At 37.7% G+C, this 15,392-nt stretch overlaps 1 protein-coding gene across 1 annotated transcript in view; it reads left to right on the top strand.

Moving 5' to 3' along the window:
• The window catches only part of CFAP47 (cilia and flagella associated protein 47), a 525,406-nt gene that overhangs the window by 391,902 nt on the left and 118,112 nt on the right, over positions 1 to 15,392 (top strand). The window contains exon 54 of the mRNA XM_082717915.1: positions 11,799 to 11,907. Coding sequence (XP_082574041.1) covers positions 11,799 to 11,907 — 109 coding nt within the window. The remainder of the gene's footprint in view (positions 1 to 11,798; positions 11,908 to 15,392) is intronic.

Below are 15,392 nucleotides of genomic sequence, written 5' to 3'. Positions count from 1 at the left end.
CTCAAAATCAAACAGGAAAAGGTATAGGTGGAACAAGAATAGATAAGAAAACTTTTTGGGGGGAAATCTGGCAAGGAACGGAGAATGACTGGTGGCAATTGATAGGAAAAGAACTACCCTATGATATACTGACTCTCAGGAGAAGCCAAGGAAGGAGGTATATTTCACTTTATTTGTGCTTGCTCAGGTTTGGGGACAAACAGAGCTCATGGCCCCATAAGAAACATAGAAAGCTGAGTAAAGTTTGGTCAAAGCAAAGCAGAGGGTCAGCAATAGACAGCAGAGAATAATTGGTCACATGGCTAATAGCATGTGCCCTTGACATATGACCATTTATATTTACATGGTTGAGCTCTTATTACGTCTGGTACCAGGTTTGATGCTGGTATGTTGGCTAATCAAATCACAATTCCTACTTTTATTATGTTTTAAGAGGTATTTATTTGAGAGAGAGTCAGAGAGAGAGAGAGCCTGAACAGGGGGAGCAACAGAGGGAGAGGAAGAAAAGACGAGTCCTTACCGAGCACAAAGCCTGACATGGGGCTCAGTGTCAAGACCCTGAGATCTCGACCTGAGCTGAAACTAAGAGCCAGATGCTTAACCAGCTGAGCCACGCAGGGGGGTCCCTACTTTGAAAAAAAATTTTATTTTTTAGTTTTATTATTATTTTTAAAATTCTTATTTTTTTTAAAGATTTTATTTATTTATTTGACAGACAGAAATCACAAATAGGCACAGAGACAGGCAGAGAGAGAGGAGGGGAAGCAGGCTCCCTGCTGAGCAGAGAGCCTGACTCGGGGCTCAATCCCAGGACCCTGAGATCATGACCTGAGCCAAAGGCAGAGGCTTAACTCACTCAGCCACCCAGGCACCCCCCTACTTTTATTTTTATTTATTTTTAATAATGCTATAAATATTACTTTTTATTAAGAAATGGAAATCCAATATGAAACAAATAGAATTATGGTATTAATGAGTTCTAAATAGTTTATGGGTCTCAGGTCAGACTTACACAAAGCTCAAGGTGACAGTTATTTACATCATATTTTAGGGAGCAGTTTTGATTATGTCAGATATAATTGAAAACGTGCTTCCATAAATTACTATGCAATAATTCCATATAAAGATGAGGTAATTCCTCATAGCTTAATAGTAAAGATCCTTTTAAAATCAAATATTCTTGGAATCATTTTGGTTTCTAGTATGTGTAAAATACATTCATTATTATCATCTCAGGGTCACAATTTTTTTCATTCAGGATGAGGATTTTTTGAGCTATATCATCTTGAAAGGAAGTTTAAGACCTAAAAGTTACTATATTGTTCACAGATATAAACTACATGAATATTTTTTAAGACTAATATGCCTATTAGGGGGATTTGCCTTGGTTTCAAATGGGGTAAGTGAGGTTTACAGATGCTAAGTGATTTGCCCTAGGTCACTCAATGTAGAAAAGAGACTAAGGAGAATGTTCTTATATATAATTTTCCAAATTCATAATAGTGGATCTACATAGAAAATCCAGTGGAAATCCAAAGATTTGCCCTACAAACCTTTGAAAGATAATAGTCTCTAAACAAATAAATAACATCTGTGAATATAAAAACGTGCCAAAATCTCTACATTCTCTAGCAGAGATGTCCTTTGGCCTCTTTCCTGCTTCATATTATAGTATCATACATGATTGTATTAACAATACTTAAGAAAGGATGATTAGGAAATACGTGAATCTGCAAGAGGATTTGGTGCAATCTTGCTTCAAATAAAATACAGCGTGTTAGGCCTGAAGGCAAACCTAAAATACCCTGGAAGTAGCATATGTAAAAGAAACAGCATCCATGTGAAATAACATAAAGGGCTTTTAATTAAATCTAACTTACAGTATTGGGCTGATTTTAATGGCACAGTAGATCCTCCAGTATTGTTTTTGTTACCATTCCAAGTTGTCTTTCCTGCATTTCAATCACCGCTGATAGATGAAACTTTAGGTCTCAGATTTTTTTTTTTCTGTCCAAAGGACAATATACAATTCATGCTTTTAAAGAGCATGTGCACTAATGGACAAATCAGTACCTCTTTGTTAATTTTCTCCCTTAGCACTCCAGCAGTGCTCCTTAGCTCCTCCCAGTGCCAGATCTGTACCTGATAAATCCTTAGCAAGTCCTTTGTTAAGGAAGTGGTCCCAGTAAGAACAATCAGTAAGAGAATAGGGGAAGCAGGATAAGAAAGGGGAAGAAGCTAAGCAAGGGTGTGATGGCAGATGTAGCCCCAGACTATCTGATCCTGCAGAGAGCTCTGTAGCATAAATTACACCTCAGAGTTGGTCCTGTCTTAATGCAAAGATGCTTGACTTTTGAACTCCCTTACTAGTCACTATAAGCTTCCTTGGGAAGAGGTAAAAACTCCCAAGCACTTCATCTGGTCTCAGATGGAGAAAAACAGCCAGTATGTAGAAGTTGGGATCTGAGGGAAGAATACTGGTAAACATCTTTCAGGGGAACTGTGTGGGGTGCCGGCAATGTCTGCTTTCACTTACTAACAAACTTATTTCTAGTTTTCTATTTTTTCTTGCTTTAAAAACAAATGAATGTATGAAAACTATATACATACATAAAAGTATTAGTAAATGTAATACACTTAATGTGAAAATATTTAGCACAACAAGTTTTACAATCATGGATTTTTTCTTTATTACACTGAAAGGTGCTCACCTTTTCTCTTTCTTTTTGAATTTTTGTTACTTTTGGTCATGTTGTTCTAAAGCATAATTTCTTTTTATCTAAGTTATACTGTATATAATTAAAAGTTGCAAAATAATAATAGATGTTTGAGAGTAACTATTTTTTTTAGCTAGCCTTATTCTGGATCCTTATCCTCTTTGGAAATTTGCATGCCCATTAATTGTATCCAATGTCTTTAAAATATTTCATAAATCAGTGTGGCTTTATTTTCATACACTTTTCTAGGCAGTTGGGTGTCTCTTCCAAGATGGAAATACATGACTTTCAGTTTCTGGAAGTCTCAAATTATGCCATCTATTTTCTCTCTTCTTACAACACCTTTGTTTTAGTTTTAGAGCTTGGGGGCTATTTTAATTTTCTTATTTTTTGGTCTTTTTTTTTTTTTAACCAGCATCTGTGCTTTTGCATTCAGTTACATTTACCTGAATTTATCTTCTATTCTTTCTGTTGAATTTTTGTGTCAGCCGTCAACATCCAGCACCATTTTTGTTGTTGTTGTTTGGATATTTCTTTTACATATTTCTGGGTTTTTAAAAATTATAACGTTATGTTCTTATTTCATGTTGATAATATTTTTTCTGATATGCTTAAGATATGAATGGTCATTTTAAGAGGTCTTGGTCTTTGTCTTTAGTTATAAATTTTCTTCTCCTTTTTCCCTACTCAAAAATTTCCCTGATACTTGTTTACCCATATTTGAAGATCTATTTATTTAATTGAGTGTGAGAAAGAAAGTAGGGGGAGCAGAGGAAAACAGAATCCCAGGCAGACTCCCTGCTGAGTACAGAGCCCAAAGCCAGGCTCGAACTCAGGACCCTTAGATCATGACCGGAGCGAAAATCAAGAGTTGGATGCTTAACCTGCCTAGTTACCCAGGCTCCCCTTGCTCATATTTAAATGTGAGGCTCTAAAATAGTGGTCAGGACTTATCCCTTTGTGTTGTTCTGTGTACCATGCTTGATTGTTTTTCTTTGCTGCAAAAGAATTTTTTATTGTTTTTCGACTTTTGGGTTTTTTTTTTCCCCCAGTTTGGTATATTATGAAACATATTGTTTATAACATTGTATATGCTTTTGTTGCACACATATGCTCATTTCTATTGGGTAGAAACATAGAAATGCAATATCACTTTAATTTAGTGGGTAACAATAAAAAATTCAAAATCGGTTGTATGTATTTACACTCCATTGGCCATATATGAATGGTAGTTGTTTTACATCCTCAAGAACATGGGTATTTTAAGACGAATTTTAACCATTGTGCTGTGTGTAAAGTAGGACGTCAATGTACTTCTATTTTTTTTTAAGATTTTTAAAATATTTTATTTATTTATTTATCCAAGGGGCTGAGGGAGAGAACAGGGAAAGGGCAGAGGGATAGAGAGAGAAAGAATCTCAACAGACTCCACATTGAGCCCAGAGCCCAATGCAGAGCTTGTTCCCATGACCCTGAGTTCCCATGACCTGAACTGAAATCAAGAGTCAGAGCCTAACTGAGCCACCCCCGCACCCCTTCAGACTTTTTTTTCTTAAGTGATCTCTACATCCAGCATGGGGCTTGAACCCTGTGATCAAGAGTCCCACCCTCTTCTGACTGAGTCAGCCAGGCACCCCTGTGTCAATGCACTTTTAATTTACATTTCTCTCATGACTAATGAGGTTGAGCACCTGCCATATGTTTATCTTTTTTGAAATTTTTCTTTTTGCCCTTTGATCATTTTACTATTAGTTTGTCTGTATTTTCCCTTATATCTTATAGTTCTTTATATATAGTGGCTACAAACCTTTGTGGGTTATATATGTTGCAAATACCTTTTCTTATCTTGTGAATTTCCTTTTCAGTCTCTTAGTGGAGTCTTTTAGTGAAATTAAATTCTGAATTTTAATGTAGTTTATCAGCCTTTTTGTTTTCTCCAATTCTTCCATATTCTAACATCACTAAGAACATCACTGTCATCGTATGTAGTTCTCATGGTTAGATCCACAATGTACCTGGAGTTGATATCTGCATGTGATATGAGAGAAACATAAGATAGGAGGTCATTACACTAATTCAGGACCAAGATGATAGCAGGTTGGACCAAAGGATTGCCAGTGATTGTAGAGAGAAGTGTTCACTTATGGTTTATTTTTTAAAGTAGAGCTAATGAGTTTTGTTCACTAGAAATATTTGAGGCATAAAGAAAACAGGAGGGCATGGATGACACTAAAGTTTTTGACCTGAGCAACTGAAACTAAAGATGCGACATTAACTGAGATAGAGGAGACTATAAGAAAACCTGGTTTGAGTTTATAACGGTGTAAGAGAATGGTCGAGTTTCATTCTTCTACAGATAGCTGCCCAGTTTTCCCAGCACCATTTATTGAAGAGACTGTCTTTTTTCCACTGTATATTTTTTCCTATTTTATCGAAGATTATTTGCCCATAGAGTTGAGGGTCCATATCTGGGCTCTCTACTCTGTTCCACTGGTCTATGTGTCTGTTTTTATGCCAGTACCATGCTGTCTTGGTGATCACAGCTTTGTAATAAAGCTTGAAATCAGGTAACGTGATGCCCCCAGCTTTATTTTTGTTTTTCAACATTTCCTTAGCAATTCGGGGTCTCTTCTGATTCCATACAAATTTTTGGATTATTTGCTCCAGCTCTTTGAAGATTACCGGTGGAATTTTGATTGGAATGGCATTAAAAGTATACATTGCTCTAGACAGTATAGACATTTTAACAATGTTTATTCTTCCGATCCAAGAGCATGGAATGGTCTTCCATCTTTTTGTGTCTTCTTCAATTTCTTTCATGAGTGCTCTGTAGTTCCTCGAGTACAGATCCTTTACCTCTTTGGTTAGGTTTATTCCCAGGTATCTTATGGTTCTTGGTGCCATAGTAAATGGAATCGATTCTCTAATGTCCCTTTCTGTATTTTCATTGTTAGTGTATAAGAAAGCCACTGATTTCTGCACATTGACTTTGTATCCTGCCATGTTGCTGAATTGCTGTATGAGTTCTAGTAGTTTGGGGGTGGAGTCTTTTGGGTTTTCCATATAAAGAATCATGTCATCTGTGAAGAGAGAGAGTTTGACTTCTTCATTGCCAATTTGGATACCTTTTATTTCTCTTGGTTGTCTGATTGCTGTTGCTAGGACTTCTAATACTATGTTGAACAAGAGTGGTGAGAGTGGGCATCCTTGTTGTTCAACGGGAAGGCTGCAAGTTTTTTTCCATTGAGGATGATATTTGCTGTGGGTCTTCCATAGATAGATTTTATGAAGTTCAGGAATGTTCCCTCTATCCCTATACTTTGAAGCGTTTTCTTCCTGGTTCAATTTTGGGAGTTTATAATTTTCCAGGAATGCATCCATTTCATCTAGGTTGCTTAGCTTATTGGCATGTAACTGTTGATAATAACTTCTGATGATTGTTTCTACTTCCTTGGTGTTCGTTGTGATCTCTCCCTTTTCATTCATAATTTTATGAATTTGGGCTTTCTCTCTTTTCTTTTTGGATTAGTGTGGCCAATGGTTTATCGATCTTATTGATTCTTTCAAAAAACCAGCTTCTAGTTTCATTGATACGTTCTACTGTATCTCTGGTTCTACCTCATTGATCTCAGCTCTAATCGTGATTATTTCCCTTCTTATGTATGGAGTTGGTTTGATTTGTTGTTGATCCTCCAGTTCTTTAAGGTTGTAGAGACAGCTGCTGTATTCTGGACTTTTCAATTTTTTTGAGGGAGACTTGCAGGGCTATATATTTCCCCCTTAGGACTGCCTTTGCTGTATCCCATAGGTTTTGAACCAAAGTGTCTTCATTCTCATTGGTTTCCATGAATTTTTTCAGTTCTTCTTTGATCTCCTGGTTGATCCAAGCATTCTTAAGTAAGGTGGTCTTTAGCTTCCAGGTGTTTGAGTTCCTTCGGAAATTTTTCTTGTGATTGAGCTCCAGTTTCAAAGCGTTGTGATCTGAGAATATGCAAGGAATAATCTCAGTCTTTGGTATCGGTTGAGTTCTGATTTGTGACCCAGTATGTGGTCTATTCTTGAGAAGGTTCCATGTGCACTTGAGAAGAATGAGTGTTCTGTTGTTTTGGGGTGGAATGTTCTGTATATATCTATGAGGTCCATCTGGTCCAGTGTGTCATTCAATGCTCTTGTTTCTTTATTGATTTTCTGCTTCGATGATCTGTCTATTTCTAAGAGAGGCTTGTTAAGATATCCTATTAATAATGTATTCATATCAATATGATTCTTTATCTTGATTAACAGTTTTCTTATGTAGTTGGCTGCTCCCATATTGGGGGCATAGATATTTACAATTGTTAGATCATCTTTGTGGACAGTCCCTTTAAGAATGATGTAGTGTCGGGCACCTGGGTGGCTCAGTGGGTTAAGCCGCTGCCTTCGGCTCAGGTCATGATCTCAGAGTCCTGGGATCGAGTCCGGCGTCGGGCTCTCTGCTCTGCAGGGAGCCTGCTTCCTCCTCTCTCTCTGCCTGCCTCTCTGCCTACTTGTGTTCTCTCTCTGTCAAATAAATAAATAAAATCTTTTAAAAAAAAAAGCGTGATGTAGTGTCCTTCTGTATCTCTGACTACAGTCTTTAGTTTAAAATCTAATTTATCTGATATGAGAATCACTACCCCAGCCTTCTTTTGAGGCCCATTGGCATGAAAGATGCTTCTCCATCCCTTCACTTTCAGTCTGGGTGTATCTTTAGGTTCAAAATGGGTCTCTTGTAGACAACATATGGATGGGTCCTGTTGTTTTATCCAATCTGCAACCCTGTGCCATTTTATGGGTGCATTTAGGCCATTCACATTGAGAGTGATTATTGATAGATACGTTATTATTGACATCGTGTTACCTTTGAAGTCTTTCTTTCTGTAGATTGTCTCTGTATTTCTGTTCAATGCTATTCTTAGGATTTTTCCTCTTTTACAGAACCCCCCTTAATATTTCGTGCAGTGTTGGCTTCGTGGTTGCATAGTCTTTTAAGCCTTGCCTGTCTTGGAAACTCTTTATCTCTCCATCCATTTTGAATGTCAGTCTTGCTGGATAAAGTATTCTTGGCTGCATGTTCTTCTCATTTAATGCCCTGAATATGTCTTGCCAGCCCTTTCTGGCTTGCCAGGTCTCTGTGGATAGGTCTGACATTATTCTGATGGGCTTTCCTCTGTAAGTAAGGAGCCTCTTAGTCCTAGCAGCTTTCAAGATATTATACCTACAATTATGATTCCTCAATTTGACTATCAGGTGCCTTGGTGTTTTTTGGGAATCTATAATCTTGGGTGGAGACCTTTCAGCCTCTAGTACATGAACCCTGGTTCCATTCGCAAGATTGGGAAAATTTTCATGGAGAACTTGTTCCACTATATCTTCTAGTCTTCTTTCTTTCTCATCTTCTTCAGGGATTCCAATAATTCTGACATTGGAACATTTCATGGCATCATTTATTTCCCTGATTCTTTTTTCATGGTTTCTAAGCTGTTTGTTCCAGGCTTCCTCCTGATCCTTTCTCTCTGTTTGTCCTCCAGATCACTAAATCTACCTTCTGTCTCAGTTACCCTAGCTTTGAGAGAATTTAGATTAGATTGGAACTCATTGAGAGCATTGTGAAACTCATCCTTGGTAGCTTTCCACTCAGCCCTAACATTGTGAGCATCCTGTCTGGTCGCTTTCAGTTCAGCCCTAATTAGTTCCGTTCGGTCATCCATGGCTTTCTCCAACCTAGCTATTGCCTGGATAATAGTTAGCCTGAATTCTCTTTCCGACATATTGTCTATGTTGATAGCCATTAGCTCTGTTGCAGAAGGTCCATCCTCTGTGTTTTTCTTCTGTTGGGCATTCCTCCTCCTAGTCATTTTGGTGAGAGATGACTTAACAGATGTAGCTGGATATATCAACCGTGGTGCAGTCAAGGTGCACCCTGGAACGCTTCTGAGCAATCAGGATTCCCCACCCAAACGAGAGACAAAAGAAAAGAAAAAGAAAAAAAAAGAGAGAGAGAGAGACAGGAAAGAAAGGGAAGATGAAAGAGAAGGTTCAGCCCAAATGGGCCCCAATGTACGATTTATGAAGTATACAAACAAAAACACTGATAAAAGTATATGACACAAGAAAAAAATATATATACACAAATAAAGGAAGAACCTCGTCAAAAAGAACCCAAGTATAAGATTTATATAGTTCAGGACAAACACAAAAACACAGAAACAGTGGTGGAAGAAAAAGATGGGAGAGTGGTTATAAATTCTCAGTGTGGGCGAGGAAGGTTGTTTTGGTTCTTCCTAGATGTATCTTGATACCTTTGTTAAAGGACTCAACTTTCCTAAGATAAAGCGGGATTAAAAATTGGTTTACCTATAAGGGTAGTATTGATTGGAGAAAGGGGATTACTTTGAAGTTTAACTCTGTATGAATATTAGAAATAAAAATAAAAAGGAATAAACGACTAAACTAAACTAAACTAAAATTTAAAAAAAAAGAAATTCAAAATATAGAAATGTAAAAGAAAAACACAGGTGTATGTATCAAAAAGTTCAGGATAGAAGGTTATTATGGAATTTGATGTACTGGACAGCTCACTGTGATGGTAAATAGGTTAAAAATTATCTATATTTAAAAAAATGAACCACAATAGTGGGAATGAGTTAAAAATAAAAATTGTCCTATGAAGTAGTGGTAGTTGTTCTCTTGCAGTCTTTTTTTGCTTTTTTTTTTTTCCTTTCTTGGTTTGTTTTCTGGGGGAGGGGCCTGCCACGTGGGTTTTCAGTCATTGATGTTCCCTGAGTTAAGTCATCCTGCCCCCCCCCCTCAAGAGGGTGGGCTCTGAGGAAACTGGTTTTTTTCAGGCTTTTGTTCTCTGGCGGTTTTTTATGTTTGTTCACTTTTTTTTTTCTCTCACCTTGACCGCTTTTGATGGTTTTTGTAGTTTTAGAGGAAATCAAACTGTACCCTGACCTCCCTCTCAGAGAGAAGCCTCAGTTTGGCTGCAGAGCCCAAATAAGTTCCCCCTTGGCCACTGGCAGAGCAGGTTCTGAGTCGTGGTCCCTGGGGACGCAGGATCTTTTGCTTGTACCCAAAGCCACGGCAGTGGCGGCTGTCTGGGAGCTCCAGACCGCCAGAGAGGTTCCAAGCAGGGATCTCACACTGAGATTTTCCCGCTGGCCCCGGCTGGGCGCGCCTGGTCTTTCTGGGTGTAAGAGCACCCAGCTTGCGCGCACCTCTTTCAGGGGAGGCTGTGGGTCGCGCACACGTCTCAGGCACTGAGAACGGGGCGCAGGTCCAAAAGCACCGGGCTGGGCTTTTGCGTACCTCTGTCAGGGGAGAGATTAGGGCGCACGTTTTAGGCTCTGAAACAATGGCGCGGGTCAAAGAGCAGTGGCTGGGCCTTTGTACCTCTCTCAGGGGAGGATGAGGGACGCCCGTATCTCAGACTTTGTAGCAGGGCTCGCGCGTTCTGCCATCCCCCCACAGGAGCCAGAACCCACGCGTTCTAGGGTGCTCTGGCGGCTTAGGGACCAAGACCTGGTTTCTCTGCCGCACTCTCTCTGGCTCAGCGCCAGAGGTGGCTGTCCTGGGACCAGGGACTTAAGCCCCTGTCCCTAGCTGCCCCAATTCCCACAATTCCCCGCCCCCTGCGATCCTGTGCTCTTTTGGAGTGCTTTCAGCCAGTCTCCAAGTTAATGCTGGTCCCCAGATGCAGGACACTCTCAGATTGGGGTATTACTTTCCAACCGGTCACCTCTGGTGGCTCCCGCCCCCTTTTGTTTCTCTTCCGATATCGGTCCGGCGTTCCCACTCCGCTTTACCTGCCCACTGGTGTCTTCTGCCCCTGTAGAGATCCAGACGTGTATAATTTTGATCTCAGGCTGATTTCATGGGTGATTGCAGTTCTTTGGTAAGCAATCAACTCACTTTAGGGTACATGTTTAAAAGGCGCCTCCTCCTACTTCCCTGCCATCTTGTCCTCCACCTATAGTACTACTTTTTAAATTTTTTTGAGGAACCCTACTATTGTTTGCCAAAGTAGCTGTTCCAATTTATATTTCCATCAGTGGGGTACCAGTGTTCCATTTTCTCCACATCCTTGCCAACACTTATTTTTTTTTTAAATGACACCATCCTAACAGGTGTGAGGTGGTATCTCAGTGTGGTTTTACACTGCATTTCTGTAGGATAACAGTTTTCATGCTATACATCAAAAGGTATTAGAAATGGTGGTAAAGTAAGAATTACGAATCCTCTTGATTAGTCTTTGCTCTGAAAATAAATACCAGCCATATTTTTTTTTCTGTATTTACTCATCATTGGTTTGGATCTTTTCAATGTAATGGACAGAACATATGAATTTAAGTTATTAAACTCATTATTATTATTTTTAGACTATGTTAACCTTTTTGCTTGAGTTTAATAGTTACAAAATAGTGAGTAAATATTTCTCCAAAAACAGTGTGGAATAACATTTGGTCTCAGAAGTAGAAAATCAAGGACTAATTTAGCAAAGTACCATTAGTGCATACATGATTATTCTTATTTTGAAACTCATACAAGTCATTGTATTAGTTTCCTAGATCTGTCATAACAAATATCACACACTGGGTGGATTAAACATATTGTCTAACAGTTCCAGAGGCTAGAAATTTGAAGTCAGGGTTTCAGCAGGACCATGCTCCCTCTGAAACCAATAAGGGAGAATCCTTCCTTTCCTCTTGTGGCTTCTAGTGCTTACCAGCAATCCTTGGTATTCCTTGATTTAGAGGTGCATCTTTTCAGTCTCCTCCTCCATTGCCATATGGTCATCTTGTCATGTGTCTTCACATTATCTTATAAGAACACCAGTCATAACGGATTAAGAGCCACTCTATTCCAGTATGATCACATCTTAGCAAGTTATATCTACACTGACCCTCTTTCCAAATAAGGTCACATTCTGAAATATTGGGAGTTAGAACTTAAATATATATTTTTTGGGTATGCAGTTCAACCCATGATAGTCATCAAATTTATAAAATTATCATTGAACAAGTTTATGAACAAGTTTACTTACTTCATTGTTCTTTCCAGGCATGCCACTCAGATCATTCCTTTAGTTAATCCTACACATGAGACCTTAGAATTGCAAGCAACAAACAGTAATCCTGAAAATTTTGTCTTGGATGTTAACAGATCATCAGTAAGTATATTTGGAAATCCAAGTAACCTGCCACTATTAGAGCATTTTTCAATACTGATTTTGGAGTACACTGTGGGGTATTATCATTTGATTTATTAATAAGGTTTCAAATGCTTCAAATTTAAAAATAGAATTTATATACATACATATTTACCCCCATTTTAATTTATCAAAAAAGCCAATATTGTGTTCATATAAATTTTTAAAATTCTATATGCCAGTGTCATACTCATTATCACTGGACTCTCAGTAAACTGGCTGTGCTTTATTGCTGACCATTTTAGTAATCACATTTGGAAACCATTTTCCAGTAGTATGATACTGACTCAGCAATTTTTCTATGTTTCCAGGGTTCTGAGAGGCTAGTTCCTTCCAGCACTTGAGTTCCTGCCCATCACCTGTCCTCCACTTCCAAACAATGTGAACAGCTCTGACCCTCTCTCCTTTCTCTCCCCCATTTCTCACTCCTTGGTCCCCTAGCAGAGACTAGTACCAGTCAATGAGCCCAATCACTTATCTCCTCCCACAAGTAACAAAACAAGATCTGAAGGTTTAGCATCAATAGCTTTATTTCCAAGCATATGATACCAAATATGCCCAATGAATACCAAAACCATGTTTTCAGGTAAACTTCAAAATGATAATTTTTTTTTTAAATATTCCATCCACCCATTTGACAGAGATCAGAAGTATACAGAGAGGCAGGCAGAGGGAGAGGAGGAAGCAGTCTCCTTGTGGAGCACAGAGCCCAATGTGGGGCTCGATCCCAGGACCCTGATATCATGACCTGAGCCAAAGGCAGAGGCTTTAACCCACTGAGCCACCCAGGCGCCCCCAAAATGATAATTTTGATAGATTTTTTTCTTCGGAGGATCTCACAGTAAATCATGAAACTGTGTTAGATATAATATTTAAATAAAGGCTTTTACTATTTGCTACTTAGTGATTAAGAAATCTACAGCGTGATTTCATTTGTATCTTAATACCTATCTCTTATCAATGAGTGGTTGCCATATCATGATATGAAATTAGTTCTTAACTGCCATGATATGTCAGATTAGGTATCACTAATTATTATATTGCTAAAATTGCATATATAGGTTATCTTAGAATAACTATACTAAAATGTACACACGTGCTTGTATTACTTAACACTGTATTTTCCATAAATTAAACAGAGTATGGTGGTCAGGATATGGTTTATAAATACCTGAAATACCTCAATAGAAAGTGGTGTTTTTATATTCTTTATATCACCACTTTTACAGAAGAATATGAACTGTTGTCTAAGAGAAAACAAATGTGGTATATTTCAGGTATCATCTTATATTACATAATGAAGAATATGGACTCTGCTTTAACATTTTAACCATGGTTTCTTGTTCATTCATTCCTTTATACATTTGTCATACATACTTTTGAGCTCTGAGTATGCATTTAACTTGAATATTGGAAAACAACTCAAAAATAAATTTATAGATGAGAAAAATACTATTATATATTAGAGAACAAATAGGAGCACACATTAGTGATAATGATAATAAATGGAAAGACTATATATATATACACACACTCATACTTATATAATTTATATATGTATACACACATACATGTATAATTTTATTCTTGGCTTTGTTGTATAGTGTTCATGTTTACATAGGTAAGGATTCTAAAATATTGATGTTTACTCATAAATCCTTCAATAAGTAAGCATAGGCTGATTATCAAGGAAAATAATGATATAAAAAATGTGCTTCCCATCAACTATATACTATGGAAAATTTCAAACAGATGCAGAAGTTGAAAGAATAGTATAGTGCACAAACTTACACCTTCTACCTTGGTTCTTATGTTCATGATTTGCTACATTTGTTTTCTTTCTCTTACATTTCTTACTGTTCAGTCTGAAGGTGAGTTATAGGCATCATGCTATTTCAACACTAAGTACTTCAGATTATATTTCATAATAGCATAATTAATCTCCCACATCATCTAGTATTCGTCCAAATTTAACTTTATTCAGCTGTTCCGATAATCTTCCTCTCTTCAGCTAAGATCCAGTGTAAACTCACATATTGGAATTGGCTATTATGATGACACTTGCTTGTAATTAAATGTTTGCAAGTTTCCAACAGGTCCTATATTTAACATAGTATTTATATGCCATTACACTAAACCAGTACATTTGCTACAGATAAATTGCAACCAATAGTGTTTATCTTCCTTTCCTTGAAACCGTAGGATTTTTCAGTGAATTTTAGGTGAAAATAAAGGAATTTTATTGAGTTACTGTTCAGTTATATACACTACCTCAATCTGCACCATATGCTTCTGACATACATATATTTAGGGAAGAGGAATTTGAGGCCAGAGAAGCTAAAATACTTAAACCACATGGTTAGTAAGTGGTGGAACTAGAATTAAAATCCAAGTTAATGTAGTAGTATGTAGTTTTTTTAATGAAGCAGATGATTTATTTATATCTAACTATCTATATAGAGAACTTTTTTCATATTTGCTAAATTGAAAGAATATATGAAATACAACTTTTTTTGCTAAGGTTGATATTAAAATTAATTTGTACTCCTTATTTATACATAAACTTAAGTGATTAGCTCTCAGAGAGAGAGCCAGCCTGAGATAAAAATATTTGCTATAGAATAACCACACACATATATATAGAGAGTAAGGAGGTGACTGTTATAACAATAAATTGTGTTTGTATTCCATGGTCATTATCAGAGCATTATTATTAAACACTAAGTGCTACATTCTACAAGGATTCGAATGACACTACTGTATTGCAGTTTTATATTTTCAAAAGTTATTGTGAAAAATACAGTAGTGAAAAAAATTAACTTTTAAGACATATGCCTTTTCATTTTATCATTCTTTTTTTAAAAAAGATTTTATTTATTTATTTGACAGACAGAGATCACAAGTAGGCAGAGAGGCAGGTAGAGAGAGAGGAGGAAGCAGGCTCCCCACTGAGCAGAGAGCCCGATGTGGGGCTCCATCCCAGCACCCTGGGATCATGACCTGAAGGCAGAGGCTTTAACCTACTGAGCCATCCAGGTGCCCCTCATTTTATCATTCTGTTAGAGCTGATTATATTATTCGCAGTATAGCATTTTGATGGAGTTGCTGGCTTCTTTCATAATCTCTAGAAAGGTAACCCATTTTAATACTGCTCAGACTCAAGTTATTCTAACAGGTCACACCTTGAGTGTGTGTGTGATCAGACAAAAAGGAACACTTCAATGTATACTAAAGAAACCTTCCTGGGGCGCCTGGGTGGCTCAGTGGGTTAAGCCTCTTTCTTTGGCTTGGGTCATGGTCTCAGGGTCCTGGGATCGAGCCCTGCATTGGGCTCTCGGCTCAGCGGGGAGCCTGCTTGCCCTTCTCTTTCTCTGCTTGCCTCTGTGCCTACTTGTGATCTCTGTCTGTCAAATAAATAAATAAAATCTTAAAAAAGAAAAAGAAAC

Source organism: Mustela nivalis, assembly GCF_964662115.1.
Source record: "Mustela nivalis genome assembly, chromosome: X".
Lineage (NCBI taxonomy): Eukaryota > Metazoa > Chordata > Mammalia > Carnivora > Mustelidae > Mustela > Mustela nivalis.
The sequence above is the reverse complement of the archived record's forward strand: the minus strand, read 5'-3'. Positions and strand labels throughout refer to the sequence as shown.